Source organism: Cydia splendana, chromosome 8, assembly GCF_910591565.1.
Source record: "Cydia splendana chromosome 8, ilCydSple1.2, whole genome shotgun sequence".
In the NCBI taxonomy this organism is placed as follows: Eukaryota; Metazoa; Arthropoda; class Insecta; order Lepidoptera; family Tortricidae; genus Cydia; species Cydia splendana.
The window spans coordinates 21126451-21144528 of NC_085967.1; the positions used below are offsets into that span (position 1 = coordinate 21126451).

General features: G+C 42.4%; 2 protein-coding genes across 3 annotated transcripts in view; one reads left to right on the forward strand and one right to left on the reverse strand.

Moving 5' to 3' along the window:
- The window catches only part of LOC134793100 (ubiquitin-conjugating enzyme E2 S), a 176569-nt gene that overhangs the window by 75433 nt on the left and 83058 nt on the right, over positions 1-18078 (forward strand). The gene's annotated exons all lie outside the window — the stretch shown is intronic.
- LOC134793012 (brahma-associated protein of 60 kDa) lies at positions 771-16960 on the reverse strand. 2 transcript variants are annotated; one of them, XM_063764530.1, is made up of 11 exons: positions 16547-16960; positions 14173-14363; positions 13373-13605; positions 12314-12405; positions 11432-11560; positions 8565-8738; positions 7763-7843; positions 7123-7242; positions 5201-5296; positions 4277-4387; positions 771-1008 (listed from the first exon to the last, which is right to left on the reverse strand). In XM_063764530.1, the coding sequence occupies exons 1-11, from the start codon at positions 16733-16735 to the stop codon at positions 847-849; spliced, it is 1578 nt and encodes a 525-aa protein (XP_063620600.1). In that variant the 5' UTR covers positions 16736-16960; the 3' UTR covers positions 771-846. The 2 variants fall into 2 exon arrangements, with proteins under 2 accessions (XP_063620600.1, XP_063620601.1); XM_063764531.1 differs by lacking the exons at positions 771-1008; positions 4277-4387 and adding an exon at positions 4675-4822.

The window sequence follows — 18078 nt, forward strand, 5'->3', positions numbered from 1 at the left end:
CTAAATAGCCGAAAGGGATAGTGCCATATATTAGAAAGGGACAGCATGATTCGCCCCTGAACCGCTGTCAAAATTCGGTTTATTAGGAAGTTTCCTTTCTGTACAGTAACTACTATTTATTCTGTGCTAAAATAAAACAATATGGCATGATTACAAAACCGTTTATTCTTATTAGATCTAATACAGTGCTCTTAATATAGACATAGAGAAATATAGTAAGACAAAAGTGCTCACTCCATACATCAGTTTTGATACCAAAGACTAATATTTTCATAGTACTAATGCTCAACAACATAAGACTTTTCGGTCGGTGCTACATCTATTGTCACATGACAGTACTACTTAGCAGTGCTGATAATTCCGCTACTCTATGCTAGATGTCGACTATGAAAATATTAGTCTTCTTGATACCAAAAAGAATAGATAGTATAGAGGGGTCCTGTCATTGTAAATCTTGTAGTCACTGTAAATTTACTGCCATCTATCGACACACGACTAAAACTCAAAATGAAAACGTATAAAGTTATCAAAAAAATTATATATATGGATAAATGATTTTATTATTTTTATATCATTTTGATCCATGTTCATTCACTGATATCTATGTGTTAAAATTGTTAAATATTTAACGGTGTCGTCACGCCATCTAGTCGAGGATAGGCTAAAGGTGTGTGCGGCATCTATTCGAGAATGACTTTTACTTGAATTCCGAGGCACGTTTTTTCCTTAGACTTTATTCGTCTTATACGAAGTTACATATGTCTTTGTTGATACCAAAACTCATGTCATGGAGTGAGCAATCTATGTATTTTTTTCTCTATGATATAGACTAAAAAGCTACAGAACTTAAAGTCTAGTGAGATGTGGAGTAAGGGCCGCGTCCAGTTGCTGGCGTCGTTGTGTGAGCCTGGCGGAGAGGTAGCGGGCGACGGCCTCGCCCGACCACGGCTGCGCGTAGAATTCTGAACGACGCTCCTCTTCAGGGTTGCCACCGCCGCCGTTCATCGTCTGCAAAAAAATAAGATGTCACATTGAGTATGTAAAATGGAGTCGGACCAAGATAACTCTGCACGGCATTTGCAATAACAATGTGTGGCAATGTCATCATTAATTATATGTAGTTGTATATGACTGTTTGTGTTCTAAATAAAAAAAACCCGGTAAGTGCGAGTCGGACTCGCGTTCCAAGGGTTCCGTACATTTCCAATAGGTTTTCCTGTCATCCTATGTTCTTTACCTATAGAACTAATTTGTGTATTTTTTTTTCAACATTTTAGATAACATCGGAGATAAAGGAGGGGGAATGGCCGGACAGACAGACAGACACACGAGTGATCCTATAAGGGTTCCGGTTTTTCCTTTTGAGGTACGGAACTAAAAAAAAAATCAAATATCTATGAAAAATAATGACATTAATTGTGGCACTCCCATACTTTATACAGTGTTAGGTCAGTAAAAGGTTTGCGATTTTAGATTATTTGAAATGTAACAACTCGCCAATAGGTGGCACCAGTAGTACTGATATATTCCACCAAAGACATATGTAACTTCGTATCATCATCATCATCATCATCCTGGCGTCAATCCCGGCTGTGCCCCCGCGCGGGGCGCGAGGACCCGGGGTCCGCCTTCCGACTCCTTCGTGACCACTTTGCCCGATCTTCGGCATCCCTGGTAGTGAGTCCGTTGGCACGCATGTCCTCCTTGACGACATCAAGCCATCGCTTCTTGGGCCGGCCTCTTCTTCCCGTACCGGGAGGAGGCGGCATGGCCAGGCATTTGTTACCCACGTAACTTGCCGGTCTGCGCGAGACGTGGCCATACCAACGAAGGCGACACTCTTGCAGTTTGTCTGCAATGTCACGGACGCCAAGACTACCCCGAATGTGGGCGTTTCGGACGCGATCCTTGCGTGAAACTCCGCACATCCACCGTAGCATCTTCATTTCCGTGACACGCAGTTCCTGCTTGTGCCGCTCTAGTAAAGGCCAAGTCTCGCTGCCGTACAGAAGGGCAGGTCTAATGATGGTCTTATAGACCTGTCCCTTCAACTTAATCGGCATTTTGGGGTCACAAATAACCCCAGTCATCTCCCGCCATTTGACCCAAGCAGCGGAAATTCGGGCTTTGACGTCGCTGTCGATGTCCCCGGTAGTGCTAAGTACAGATCCTAGGTACTTAACTTGATCCGTGCGCTCGACCATGTCCACGCCTATGCGGACGGGTAGAGGATCTGTACTATTGCAGGCCATGTACTCTGTCTTCGCCACATTTAGTTTAAGACCGCCGTTCTCCAGCGACCCCCTCCATCTGTTCACACGCTGGACAAGTCGGCCCTTATCAGAGTCTGTCAGCGCGATATCATCAGCATACATGAATAGCCACGGTGGCTGCTCATGGTAGTCTCGGATGCTGGCTGACAGGGCGTCTAATATCACGCTAAACAGAAACGGGCTGAGCACAGAGCCCTGATGTACTCCAACAGTGACAGAGAAGGGGTTGGTGTCACCAACAGCGGTCCTGACTATTGAATCAGAATCGTGGTACATGTCCCGGATAGTGTCAATATAGGCCTCAGGTACAGCCTTGGACCGCAGCGCCCACCAGATCATCTCACGAGGGACACAGTCAAAGGCCTTTTCCATGTCCAGAAACAGGAAATGTAGAGGCGTGTTCTTTGCTCTGTATCCCTCCATGAGGGTCCTCAGGGCAAATACAGGGTCCATCGTTCCGCACCCTGGCCGAAACCCATATTGACACTCCGAGACTGTACACTCCTGTCGGAGCCGAGCATCGATTATGCGCTCAAAGAGCTTCATGGTGTGAGACATAACCTTTATACCGCGATACTTGCTACACTCCCGCACCGAGCCCTTACCTTTGAATACTGGAGTAATGATACTCAGCCTCCACTGGTTGGGTATCTTCCCGGTGAGGAGTATGCGGTTATAAATATCAGTGAGTATGCTCACACCCTGAGAGCCCATCGACTTCCACGCCTCTATAGCGATTCCGTCGGCTCCGACAGCTTTCCGATTCTTCATGCGGCGAAGAGCCGCCTCGACTTCCTCCGGCGTTATAGGTGGCACTAGTCCTTGATTCGGAGGGAGATCCGGAGGTTGCACCTCTTTGTGCTGGTTATTCAGCAGGTTGTGGAAGTAAGAGCGCCATCTCTCCTTTACCGCGCGATCCTCGCATAGCAGGTTACCGTGAGGGTCATTTACGCAGCGGCACTTGGAGATGTCCTGCGCCGCTTTGACCCTCGATCGTGCCAACTTATAAATGAACTTCTGCCCCTCAGACGTCTCCAACTTATCGTACAGAGGACGCAAGTGGTTATGTCTGGCTCTGGCTACAGCTTGTTTAGTGGCACGTTTGGCAGCCCTGTATGCCGCGTGGTCTTCAGGAGATCTGGACGCTTGCCACTTTTTAAAGAGGGCTTTTTTCTCCCTAGTCTCCCTCTGGACTGTGGCGTCCCACCACCAAGTCTCCTTGTCAAGCCTGCGACCCCCTTTAGACACCCCCAGCACCGCCTTATACACCACATATGTAACTTCGTATAAGACGAATAAAGTCTAAGGAAAAAACGTGCCTCGGAATTCAAGTAAAAGTCATTCTCGAATAGATGGCGCACACACCTTTAGCCTATCCTCGGCTAGATGGCGTGACGACACCGTTTCATATTTAACAATTATAACATATAGATATCAGTGAATGAACATGGATCAAAATGATATAAAAATAATAAAATCATTTATCCATATATATTAATTTTTTGATAACTTTATACGTTTTCATTTTGAGTTTTAGTCGTGTGTCGATAGATGGCAGTAAATTAACTGTGACTACAAAATTTACAATGACAGGACCCCTCTATACTATCTATTCTTTTTGACTAAACGAAACCGTACTATTGATAGTTACGCCGCTCACCGACAGATGTCTCTGCCTGCATTTTAGATGAAGCTATCTATAGCTATGTGTTAACTTGTTAAATATTAATATTAACGCCATCTATACGACACTAGGCCAACGGTATGGTGCAATCTTTTCGAGCGATGGCACCATAACCTTCAGCCTGTTCTCGATTGGTCCACCTGTAATCTAAATACTGATTCACTGTGTACTCACCTTAAGATCACACGACTGCGACACGAGCCACTTATGCACGAACTGTTGCGGGTCCTCGCTGAATGATAGGAAGAACTCGCGGTGCGTCTTCAACTGGTTGATAGTGTCCACCTGTGATCTAAGTACTGATTCACTGTGTACTCACCTTAAGATCACGCGACTGCGACACGAGCCACTTATGCACGAACTGTTGCGGGTCCTTGCTGAATGATAGGAAGAACTCGCGGTGCGTCTTCAACTGGTTGATAGTGTCCACCTGTGATCTAAGTACTGATTCACTGTGTACTCACCTTAAGATCACACGACTGCGACACGAGCCACTTATGCACGAACTGTTGCGGGTCCTCGCTGAATGATAGGAAGAACTCGCGGTGCGTCTTCAACTGGTTGATAGTGTCCACCTGTGATCTAAGTACTGATTCACTGTGTACTCACCTTAAGATCACGCGACTGCGACACGAGCCACTTATGCACGAACTGTTGCGGGTCCTTGCTGAATGATAGGAAGAGCTCGCGGTGCGTCTTCAACTGGTTGATAGTGTCCACCTGTGATCTAAGTACTGATTCACTGTGTACTCACCTTAAGATCACGCGACTGCGACACGAGCCACTTATGCACGAACTGTTGCGGGTCCTTGCTGAATGATAGGAAGAACTCGCGATGTGTTTTCAACTGGTTGATAGTGTCCACCTGTGATTTGTAAAAAAATCATAAATAAATATCCATATTTACTTTCCCCGGGAGTTATCTTAAAAAAAGAATTACACACAATTAGAGCCAAATATCCGAAGAAACATATTTGTCACATCGCTGACAGTGACCAATAGGGGCTATTACTGCACATATCATTGAAAAAACAAGGATCAAAGTCATATAAAAATAATAAATAAATAAAAAAAAAATCATTTGACCATATTTATATTCATTTAATATTTTTTTATACATTTTTAATTTTAGTTTTAATCGTGTGTCGATAGATGGCAGTAAATTTACTGTGACTACAAAATTTACTATGAGTAATCCTCTATACTATCTATCCTCTTTGGTAAAAGTATTATTTCTACGTACCGTCTCGTGTATTTTGGAGTCGAGTCCCTGGATCTCCTGCTGGTTGGCCGTGCTCAGCAGGAAACTATTCATCTGGGACTTCAAAGTGTCGTCCACCTGCGAATAAAATTATTCACTTATTGACAGTTGATATTATATTGAGTAATATTTATCAGAGGAATAAAAGCGTATTAAAGTCCATGATTTTCTAGCCTTCATTTTAATTCAAAATATATTTATTTCAAGAAATTAGCATTCCAAGAGAGGCAGTACAGTAATCCCCACATTAGGCTCAGCCTATAACGTGGGGACCTTAGATCGATTTGTAGAACCGATTCCCTAAAAATCGGTTTCCAAGAGCAATTATACGAGTAACCGAAGAAATACTTTTTTTTTAAATTTTAAATTAGTCGCTTGAAGCAGTACAAGTTGTAATGCACGTGGTCGAATGATGATAGCGACCCCGCGGCACCCCATCTAAAGCGGAGTCGGCACTCGTTGGTGGTTTTAGACGGTAGTCCTCCACTGGTTAGCCCGTCATCCCCTCTCACCCCACCAGACCACCGGAACGGTGGGCCCGGGACTTGCCCCGAGCTCTGCTACACCAGTAGCGGAGCCAAGCCAAGTCCCAACTTTCATCGGATGCACCACGCCACACACGCCAGCCTAAGCTGCCGGTCGCCTTCCCTGCGTCCCCGATGCCCGGCCCCGCTCAAACGGTATCACCGGGCTAGGGGTCGCGGGGTTGGATAAACGATCGGTGGCGAAAAAGCTGGCCTACACCAGCAGCACTGACGTCCTCAAATTGACGTCCACTGACCTCCCCACGCGGTGGGGAGCGACCCGCCACAGCCGTCGCAGCCGAAAGGCGGGCACGGCCTCCCATACCTCTCTATTAATAGAGAGGTATCGAATGATATCCAGTCCAGTCATCCCCTCTGGTTCCCCCGGACCAGGTGGCATGCGTAAACGCATTTCCCCGACGTAAAAAAAAAACGGTTTGCACTCCGGGAGTGCCGGCAGAAGTGAAAACTCAATGACATTGTAACAGTTTTTCGATCAGGTCACGTGTCCGTCTTACGTCTTACGCTGTCGCGAGTTTAACATGTTTTCCCCATCACAAAAAGTTTTCACTTCAAAAAAAAAAGTACAAGTTGTAATAAGGTAAGGTGGAATAAGACTAACATACGTTTATTTTGCTCGGGGCAAGACAAACAGTATGAGGATTCCATACAAGTGATAGTCTTCCTATTCGTTCAGCTATTTAGGGTTGTCAAAATTCAGGGTATTATCTTATCTGTGTACACGCAAAGGGACGTCAAATTGTGTCAACCCTAATAATTGCTCGGAGCAATGCTGAGCCGAACGGAGCCGAGTTTGCCCGAAGGGAGGAGTTTCGCACCTCTGGTAGAAGTTTACTAAATGTCATTTTATTATAATTTCGTGTTCTCGTGACGGACTTTAAGGTTAAATAAAAGTAAACAAGGAATTTGTAAATTTTCGGGTAGTTATAACATTTATTGGTTAACCGACCAAATACAAAACCGCCTGGACCATTCACGGAACGACCTGACTTTAACCTACATTATTTGATCATGTAATGTTTTCATCTACCCTCAACTGGCTTAAGGAGCCATTTGAGGGTAGATTTTGTTTACTTTTATTTAAATATCTATAGAAACTTTTTTAGCTAAAGGCCATATTGCGCCTCAGAATCTTTCGCGCGGGCCGCCGTCGGTTTTTGCGCCGGGGGATAGTATCCCGTTGCTGCTGTTAAGAACAGTTCCACTCTCAATGAATGCTGAACCCCAGGAGCCTGGCTCCCGCGGGCCGGACGGTGGGCACTCGCTTTGGGGGTCCGCGGGCCGGATTACAACGCGTCGCGGGCCGGGGTTTGGAGACCCCTGCTATAGATACAGACTTACAGACTATAGGTTACTCACTTCTACGTCAATATCGTAGCAAGCAGTCTGTTTAGCGTCATGCGGTGCTTCGACGCCGATCACGTGGTTAATGACGATCGGGTCCGGAGCGTGCAATAAGGCGGCCAAGCGGCCCGGGACCTGCCATAACAAAATAAACATGTATTAATGCCATACTAACTGACACTTAAAGCTAAAATTCAATAACTCCTCAACAAAAAAAACTGCAGTTTTGAATGATTCACGGTTAGTTTAACTAGACTTATATCGACCAGGATATGAACCGTGATTACCTTTTGTATTGTTTTCGAGGTCCCGATATTTCGACGCCGTTACATGCATCTTGTTCACGGGTAACTGATGATAGCGGTTGGGTGTTAAAAGTTGTGTAGACCGCGCTCGGTCTACCCTCATTCGTGCTGCGTTCGCTTTTAACGTTACCACTGGACGTTCACTCGTTGGTCTGGTCGCGTTCACACTCAAACAATACAAAAGGTAATCACGGTTCATATCCCGGTCGATGGGTATAAGTCTAGTATTATTTTTTGCATCAAATTACTTTGCCACGCTTGTGTGTAAAATGTAGCTTTCTCATCTGTTTTGAAGAATAAAGAGAGCATTTGCTACCTGTTGTCATGGTGTGGTGAATACGTATATTTACCTCGGCAAGCTTCATACGCGCACAGCCGAAGATCTGCTCCAGGTACTTGTCGCAGACGACCCATTCGCGCTCATGGGGATCCTGGATACAACATCATTAATAAAAGTTTAGGTTTTTGAATCAGATTCATATCATAATACATATATTTTTTTTATTAATACTTCTGCTGAAGTTTTCTATCACCCACTATTCTTTTGTTTCTAGCGATATTAAAAAAAACTCGACAAGGTTGCGTTGTTGAATAAATACAATTTTTATAGCACGAGAGAGAACCTTCAAAATTGATGACGAGAGTCTTCATCTAGGAGCGTTGAAGGACTCAAAATACGGCAGGACACTAATATTTACTGTTAGGTTTAGGGTGGAATCACATCTGTCAGCATCGAGCCGCATTTTATATATGAGAATTTGCTCGTTAGTATGAAGATGCGTACGCATGCGGGAAGGTGAAAGCATAGGCTAGGTTATTATGACTACAGACGGTTTACGTCTGTAGTCATAATAACGTCCGCAAAAAAAGGTTTTGATGGTACATTGAATAGTATTTTTTTAATTCAATACAAGAAGTAGTTGAGTCTGTACCTGCAAACGATGTGTCTTGACATACTGCCAGAGTGCGTTCACGATGACAGGTCTAGTTTGTGTGTGCACGCCGAGCAGACGGGCCAAGCGTCCGTCCAACTTGAACTGCAGCGGCTGATAGTCCAGTAGCAGTAGGATCGTGCAACGCACGTTCTTGTAGCCAGGGCGTTTTTGAATAGTTTTTTTTATAATTCAATACAAGAAGTACTTGAGTCTGTACCTGCAAACGATGTGTCTTGACATACTGCCAGAGTGCATTCACAATGACAGGTCTAGTCTGTGTGTGTACGCCGAGCAGACGGGCCAAGCGTCCGTCCAACTTGAACTGCAGCGGCTGATAGTCCAGTAGCAGTAAGATCGTGCATCGCACGTTCTTGTAGCCAGGGCGTTTCACCTGCAATTGAAAACTTAGTGAGCAAAATAATACATTAACTACTTCAAATTAGTAAAAGTAAAAAGATCTTGACTGCAGAGACTTATTTTTAGGGTTCCGTAACTTCCGTATCCACTTCACTTCAATGTCCGTCTGTCTGTCTGTCAGTATCTCATAAACCGTGATAGCTACACACTTGAAAATTTCACAGATGATGTATTTCTGTTGCCACAACAAATACTAAAAACAAAACAAAATAAATATGTAAGTGGAGCTCCCAGTGGTGGATTTGCACTAAGGCCCGGGGGCCTAGGGCGGCCAGATATTAGGGGCGGCAAATTGTGACAAAAATTTCGCTGATGATAAACAAGAAATAACTTAAAATGTAGTCAATATGATGGGTGCTGAGAAAGGGGCGGCTACAGGGCCTGGGGCCTAGGGCGGCAAAGACTGCAAATCCGCCACCGGGGGCTCCCATACAACAAACATGATATTTTTGCCGTTTTTTGCTTAATGATACGGAACCCTTCGTGCGCGAGTCCGACTCACACTTGGCCGGTTTCTAGACTTCATACTTCTTATCCTATTAATAACTCTTTGGTATACGACACCATACTTAGAGAATTGTCGGCCGAGTCAGATACAAGCGGGACAGTAATGCGAAGCCTTTAGGATCACAAGGCTGCCATCCTGGCAAATAGAAGAAAATCAATTCTATTCTTCATCTTCTGACATCGCGGGAGGTGGGTAGGCAATTTTTAGGGTTCCGTACCTCAAAAGGAAAAAACGGATCCCTTATAGGATCACTCGTGCTTCTATCTGTGTGTCCGTCTGTCACAGCCTATTTTCTCGAAAAGTACTGGACCAATTAAGTTGAAATTTGGTACACATATGTAAATTAGTGTACAAAAACGAGCTGTACGTTCCATCTATGGACTGGGCGCTCGAGTATCCCTAAGAGAGAAATTCAAAGAAGTTAACATTCTTACCGTTGCATCTCAATACATACTAGAGAATATTATGTATGTTCGGAAAAACATCCACGAATTCAAGGTTAACAGTGATATCCATAACTATAACACTAGAAACAAACATAAGCTTGCCGTGCCCGCCCACCGCCTCCGTAAGGTTAGTACGTCTTTCGTCGGGAACTGTACACGTTTTTATAACAAAGTCCCCACTGATGTAGTGAATTTACCACTTCACAAATTTAAGTCGCACATTAAGCGCTCCTTGTTAAGTAAGGCGTACTACACTGTAAATGATTTTATAAACGATAGAGATGCCTTTAAGCAGGTAGCTTGATTTCATTAGTATAATAAGAGCTAAATAAATATTGTTTTTTTTTTTTACATTGTGAATTAAATATGCTAGTGTCCAGTAGAATTGACACATGAGACAATGATGTTCTCGCTTGATTAAATTGTTTAATTTAATTTTAGTTTTGGACACTTGGAGACCTTATACATCTCTAAGTATTTATTTATATATTTTATTTTTGATTGTACATACCTATATTTTTAATGTTTCTGACACTTAGAGACCTTTACATCTCTAAGTCAACTTAGGCTAGTAATTATGTGAAGCTATACTGTCTTTTTATGTAACATACGAGCACAAAATGCCGTGTCTTACAGCTACTCGTACATGTTATTACTATTTTAATATTATTACCTATAGGCCGGTAGCTTGAACATGTCATGCTCGCTTAAAAGTCTTTGCTTACGGTGGCGTCGTTGATCGGGTCGCCACTTTCCCGAATAAAGGTTGAGGGAGGCGATGGCTGAGATACGCGTCATACTCGTGAACGGGTGCTGTTTGTGGAGACTGGTCTGTTTAAGCTAACACAAGCTATTATACTTAGTAACTTTATTTTTATTAATTAATTACAGTGAGACGCCTCATTCTGCTCTCGTATGTTTCTTTTCTCTTAATGAATGTATTAATTATACAGGATATTGACTCTTGGAGACCCTATACATCTCTAAGGATAACTTGATAAACTATATAATCTTATAGTTCTGACACCTAGAGACATTTACACCTCTAAATATTATAGTTTTTTTTTTGGTATTTTGTATCTGTATTTTTTATGTAATTGGACATTAAGAGACCATATACATCTCTTAGTAATTGTAATACGTTAGATTGAATTCTTAGTTTTATTTTATAAAATTGTTGATGTTATTATTTTTGCATGTATGTAAATTCAATGATGACGTGTAAAAGTGCCCTTGTGGCCTATTTGCTGAATAAATGTTGATGTTTGATGATAAATGTTGATGTTTGATGTTTGATGTTTGAGTGACCCAAAGACGGACATGTAAATAAATGAATTTTAAACATGGGGACCACTTTTGGGGGTAAGTGAGAAAATTAAAAAAATAAGTGTTCCAAACTATATTGTATTATATGTTAAATGAAAGAGCTTATTTTGAGAATTTCAAATATATTTTTTTATAATTTTAAAATAAATAGGTTAGAAGGTATTTAAGAAAATAGCCAAAAAAAGACCATCCCCCCACCCCTTTATCACCGAACTACCAGGGGAAAATATTTGAAAAATAAAAAACACAAAATAATTATTTACCTATAGATGACAGGAAAACCTATTAGAAATGTGCAGTCAAGCGTGAGTCGGACTTATTGTACGGAACCCTTGGAACGCGAGTCCGACTCGCAATTGGGCGGTTTTTGTAAATAAAATGATGTACCTGGAACCCATCAGTTTCCTGCGTGGTGAGAGTGCGGTGCCACTCCACCAAGTGGTTATCGGGGCCGTACAGCTCCTTATCCAGTTCGATCACCAATGACTTGAAGAATGACGAGAATTTGCGTTTAACCTGGCAACACAGAAATAGAAGTTAGTTTGGGAAACCAGTTATGTCCGTAACAAAAAATAATTATACTCGTAAATTTTTTGGGGTTATACTAGCATAAGAAAAAGACAGTGTGATTCTGTCTGCCTATGGCCTATGCCTGACCGACAGCTCTTGACAGAATAGCAGCTAGACCATAGACTGTTGGCGGCTAGAGGCTACATTGGCCGAGACTTGAGAAGTAAGTAAGCATAGAGTGCTCACTCCATACATCAGTTTTGTTACCAAAACGACTATTATTTTCGTAGTCGACATCTAGCGTCAAGTAGCGGAATTATCAGTTCAGTACTGCAACTCGACAATAGATGTCGCGACGAACGGTCTAATGGTCAACAATTTTCAGCTAATATTATAACAGGATTAACCGGAACTCTATTTTCAACTCCTGTATGAATATTAGTTGTAAATTGTTGAGCAATACACTTTTCGTCAGTCGCGGCATCTAGTGTCGAGTAACAGTACTGATAATTCCGCTACTTGACGCTAGATGTCGACTACTTATTTCTCTTTTGGCCGAACTTTCTACGTCTATCTTGTCTTGTTACTTGTACGGAGTTCCAGCGGCGGTAGCACGGTCGCATTTTTATCGCTTGTCACATTCTAACAAGTATGTAAGTGCGAAAGTGACGGGGATAGTGACAGGCGATAAAAATGGAACTATGCTGCGCCCGCCGGTCTAGTTGTCCTTCGACTGATATGTTTACATACTGTATTTACCTGCGGCACCTTGCCAGGGTCTCCTTTAGCGTCGTCCAACAGGCGCCCCTCTACACGGAGCTCCCATGATGCCACCGCATTGTCACCCTGACCTGTACAACAAAACAGTAGCATCAGCAGTGGGGCGACACTCCTCCTTTCGGGCATTCTCGGCTCCGTTCGGCTCAGCATTGCTCCGAGCAATTATTACGGTTGGCACAAGTTGAACTCCCTTTGCGAGGCTATTTTCTCGGAAACTACTGGACCAATTAAGTTGAAATTTGGTACACATATGTAAACACTAGTGACCCAAAGATGCACATGTTTTTTTTATAATTTTAAAATACATAGGTTCGAAGTTATTTAAGAAAATAGCCAAAAAATTACCATTCCCCCCACCCCTTTATCTCCGAAACTAGTGGGTCTAAAATTTTGAAAAAAATACACAAAATAGTTCTTTACCTGTAGATGACAGGAAAACCTATTAGAAATGTGCAGTCAAGTATAATAGTAATAAATATTATAGGACATTTTTACACAAATTGACTAAGCCCCACGGTAAGCTCAAGAAGGCTTGTGTTGTGGGTACTCAGACAACGATATATATAATATATAAATACTTAAACATAGAAATATTTAAACAACCATGACTCAGGAACAAATATCTGTACCATCATACAAATAAATGCCCTTACCAGGATTCGAACCCGGGACCATCGGCTTCATAGGCAGGGTCACTACCCACTAGGCCAGACCGATCGTCAAAGTATGAGTCGGACTTATGTACGGAACCCTAGAAACGCGAGTCCGACTCGCACTTGGCCGGTTTTTTTCTTGTTCTTGACATTCGACAATACCTAGGTTTGCTCTAGCTAAGTATACCTACTTACATTGACATTTTCTTATTTTGAGACTTTTTTTTATTTTATTTTTTTATATTCATTTATTTTTTCTTTTCTGTTTTTAATGTTAATGTTAAGTTGACGATCTTTTAGTGAAAGCCTTTGTTTTATCTTTTTTGTGTAAAATACTGTGTCTTTTTCTTTAAGAAATAAATATATGTAATATAATCTAACAAACCTGGGTAGAAAGTATTGGATATAAAGATCCTCAGCTTTCGTTTCTGCTTCATAGGCCGCTTCAGCGCCTCCTGAATGTCCAGCCTCTTTCTCAATATGGTGGCATCCAGTTTCCTCTCAAAGGCCAGCAAGTCCATGTAGGCTTGCGACTCGGGGACCAGGTCTCGGACCTTCTGGGGAAGGATCTTGTCTGCTAGACGCTTCTTGCGTTTGCCACCGCCCGCTGCGTACTCGCTGTAATAAATAGGCAAGGTTAAAGTTTGTATATGATAGTATCATTTTTATAGACCATGATTCGAAGAGGCGAAATGAATAACGCAACCATCGCTTTCGGTTGGAAACCACGGAATGGAAGCCGTGGTTCGCCAGGATGTACATTCTTGTTGTCTGTCTGTCTATGGCATCATAGCTCTCCAACGTATGGACCGATTTCAATGCGGTTTTTTTACGTGAAAGAGTTTCCTTCCGGTGGTTCGTAGCTATGTTTGATAGAAATCGATCCAGCAGTTTAAAGAATATCAGCTCTTTTCCAAAACGATGTAAGGTATTTTTGGCATAAAATGGTTTTTTTGGCATACAGCATAGGGGGTTTATAATTTTTTTTAAATTTAATACAGCATAAAATACTTACCCCCGTATTCATTAAACTTTACAGGTCTGATTTTGTTATATTATGTTTTATCCCTTTCTTATAAATACGTAAGTCAAAATAACAGATAAAGACACACAATTCATAGCAAATTCAGGTCAGTTACGCGTTTATGAATAACGCCATTACACTGTACTGCGAAAAATACATACTTATTGTACATATTAGGCGGTTTATGTTGCGGCGGCAGCGGGCTCCTGTTGTCCGGCGGGCGCTTGCCGCCGGGCGGCGCCGGGCCGGGCGCGGCGCGCGGCGGCGGCGGCGCGTGCGGCGCCCCGCCGTACGGCGCGGGCCGCGGCGCGCCGCCCGCTGACACAGGCGGCGGGGTGAAGCCGCTGCGTTGCTGTAATATCGCACTGATATATTTAAATGGTACATCATAATTTCATAGAAGTTTGAAGTTATAATTTTTTTTTTGGAAGTTTAACTAAGCTGCCAATTTATTTTGGTCTAACTGTAGGTATAGACAACTTATATTTTTTAAGTTGGTAGTTGCTCAACATGTTTCAGTGAACTCTTCTAAAAATAGACTCAATGAACACTTATTAAAACATATATATGTCGGAACCTGACACCAGAAAGACGTATTGCAGCGTTATAGTTCATTATTTTAGACGCCTGTATAAAATCGATTAGCAATGTTGAGCTACGTATTATTTGGTTGTAACAAAATAAATAAAGTTGTGTAGAGAGTAACTCCGTCTATTGGCGCATTTTGAAATAAAGTTGCGTACAGAGTAACGCCACCTATTGGCGTGTTGTTGAACTAAAATGACAGGCAGAAGGCTTTGGAACGTCGAGAGGTTTCTCTCGAGTGAGCGTAGGCACGAGTTGGCATTTTTGTCGGTATGTTGGTAGACTGGTCGAGCAGGTTTACCAACTTGACTGAGGCGGGAGCGGAGAGGCTCCGCCGCTGGTAGTTCTTCTTGATCGGACCGCGCTAGAGATCGGACGTACTCGTTAGCCAACCTCGTGCCTAACTCGCTACGTTCCTGAAGGCTTATACCTAAAGGATTATTCTGATAGCTTATAGAATCCCGCGTTGTTTAACCATTTAGCTAAGTGTTTTATTTCAAGTGTTATTTTGATTTCTTATGTTTCATTAGAAGCTTACTTTTGTGAAATAAAGAAATGACGTGTTATGTGTTGTTTTAACTTGTTTTGAAAAGATTTATCCCTCTGAGTTTGTTGCCGGTCCCATATAGGGCTAAATCTTCTCATGTTAGAGGCGTAGGGTTGGAGCCGGCCTAGCTTGACTTGAATAAAGATTTGAACGGTTTCATGTGATCTTTTCATTCTCAATTTAACCAGTCAATATTCTAATAGCAATCAGTTCTTTTCATCATTTAGTTCTGAAATATAGTAGGCACTAGTATGGTTAACGAGTCCTAAGGTTTATTTCATGCACTGGTAGCATGGTAGCATACTGGTTTAGCTGTGAAGTAATACATTATCGTACTACCCCACGCGCCCACCGCCTTTGAGACCCATCGGTTTTCGATATATATAATGGGACAGAGACAGGCTTAAGTACTGCCAGAGGTCTATGGAACGTAGTATGACGGGGACACGAAGAATGGACAAAGTGAGAAACGAAGACCTAAGACAAAAAACAAAAGTGACCGACATACTCACCAAAATAGACCAGCAGAAGTGGAAATGGGCTGGCCACATGCTGAGAGACAGGCGGGATAAATGGAGTAAGATTGTAGCGGATTGGTACCCAAGAAGCTGTACACGGAGCCAGAGGAGACCTCGAACAAGATGGGAGGATGAACTCAAACTCACAGCGGGCCCGAACTGGAGAAGAGTGGCCCACAACAGACCTCAATGGAAAGAGCTAGAGGAGGCCTTTGCCAAGCGGCACACTGAGCTTAGAGATATACTCTAACTCAGAACAAAGGGGCTAGATAGATAGATAGATATATAATGGGTCTGTTGCGAATTTATTTTGTTACCTTTATTCACTGGTCGTGGCCGGAGCTAACATTTCAAAACACTTTCGAAATGGGCAAAACACAAGTGGTCATTGATCTGCCCGTATCAAATAATAATAATGTTTTGCTCTATAATGAGGAGTTTCACATCAGCACCAATATCTGAGTCTTCTAGAATTTATATGAAAATTAACAATACACCACTTTGTGGACTAGGGTGACCTAGTTAGGCATATAACTCTTTAACCAAAGAATCATACAATAAACTTAGAGGATTATAGCCTGGTTCATAACAATTAAATATTCAACAACAGAACACTATATCTCCTGAATGCAGCTTTTTGTATATTGAGTCCGCTAACCTTACATTTTAGCCATTCAAGTGGCCAGCACTTTTTTGGTATATTTACAATAAACAATAGTCATTTTCATCAAATGTCTGCAGTTTAAATGACTAAAAACATAGTTGCTTCATGTCACATTCGTAAACAACCAAATTCCTAGGCCTATCATACTTAGCTTGCAAAGTTATTCTTGTTCATTAAAAACAAATGGGTCATTCACAAATAGTACTTTTATAAGAGCTTACCGGAAAATTGGGTCCAGGATAGGGTCGCGGCGGCATGGCGTTAGGCGGCGGCGCAGCCCCTGCGTACCGCGGCTGCGGCGGCAGCGCCGCGCCCGCCGGCCCGCCTGGGCCCGGCCCCGGACCCGGCCCCGGCCCGCCGGGCCCGCTCGGACCGACAGGAGGGCCACCGGGAGGGAATCTTTGAGCCATAATACACGTACGCGGTGATCACACGAACTTCACTCTACTCCATTACACGTTTACTGGTAATCACTACGCTTGTCTTACGTTACTATAAGTTTAAGTGAAAGAATTATTCTAAAACACTGGATTTTAAGTGGTTTTTTAATTCTTAGAACACTTAATGTTTCTAATTTTTAGTATAATCAAGTAAATTTGACGTTTTGCCTTTCGATTTTGTGCTTTTGACTTTAGAGCGACGCTATGGAAAATAATGTTGCCAACACATCAATACAATAATCGCTGACGACGAAATAAAATCCTCACAATACCGTGATCCATCTCTTTTCTTAACACTGAAAACGATAATGACTGAGAATTATATTCTTTGATAATGACACAGCCATACAATGTGAAAACAAATCACAAGTTTTTGTAATAATTGGGATACGGTCTCAAATGCCAGGATGCCCAATTATAAAATTAAAAAAAATGTTAATGTCAGTTTGGTACTGTCAAAAGTGTCAAATTGCTACTTGTCTATTTTGTCACATAGACATATAATATACTTAGACTAGATGAAAACCCGGCTTCGCTCGGGTAAAATAAATAATAGTTATAGGTAATACTCATTTTGAATTAAGTAATTATTTACTTTTAGACTTCATACCTTCATCAAGGCGGTTACAAACCTATCTCATCTCAGAAAACTTTAAATCCGTAACATACAATCATAACTCGAAAAATTTACTATTCCGATAATTATATCTAAAAACAAATATGTAATTAAAAAAACCTAATCCGCTTTTCTGGTAGCAGTTCGGTTCTGTAAGGATCACAGTTCTAACCTGACCCACTTTTCTGGTCGCAGATCGGTTCTGTGAAGGCCGCATTTATAACCTAGCCCACTTTCCAATCTCAAAAGAGGGAACCCTTTTGTACCTACCCTTCATGGCACTAAAGTATAAGTATGGAAATTATCACTACTATTTCATTCTTTAATATTAATGCCTATCCGTTAATATTAAATTCGTTTACAAAAAAAAAACTGAATAAGTGCGAGTCGGACTCACCCATCAAGAACGGAACACTTTTTAATATTTGTTGTTATAGCGGCAACAGAAATACATCATGTGTGAAAATTTCAACTGTCTAGCTATCACGGTTCATGAGATACAGCCTGGTGACAGAGGGACAGTGGAGTAAACTGAAATAAAGGTTCCGTCACACCGGCGCGATTTCAGAGCCGGGCCTGAGCGTTTTATATGAAAAAGCGGCGCGCCCCGCTCACGCGCCGCACGCGAAACGCGCCTGTGTGACGGAGCCTGAAATGTCAAACCGGGCAAGTGCTCGCGCACGAAGGGTTCCATACT

Bases quoted from the DNA above. Each gene is read 5' to 3' on its own strand.
- LOC134793012 (XM_063764530.1), bottom strand. From the start codon at position 16,735: ATGGCTCAAAGATTCCCTCCCGGTGGCCCTCCTGTCGGTCCGAGCGGG. The intron at 8,739-11,431 runs GTACATCATTTT...TTTCAATTGCAG, and splicing joins AGGAAACTGATGGGTTCCAG to GTGAAACGCCCTGGCTACAA. The intron at 5,297-7,122 runs GTGAGTAACCTA...TTTTATTCGCAG, and splicing joins GCTACGATATTGACGTAGAA to GTGGACGACACTTTGAAGTC.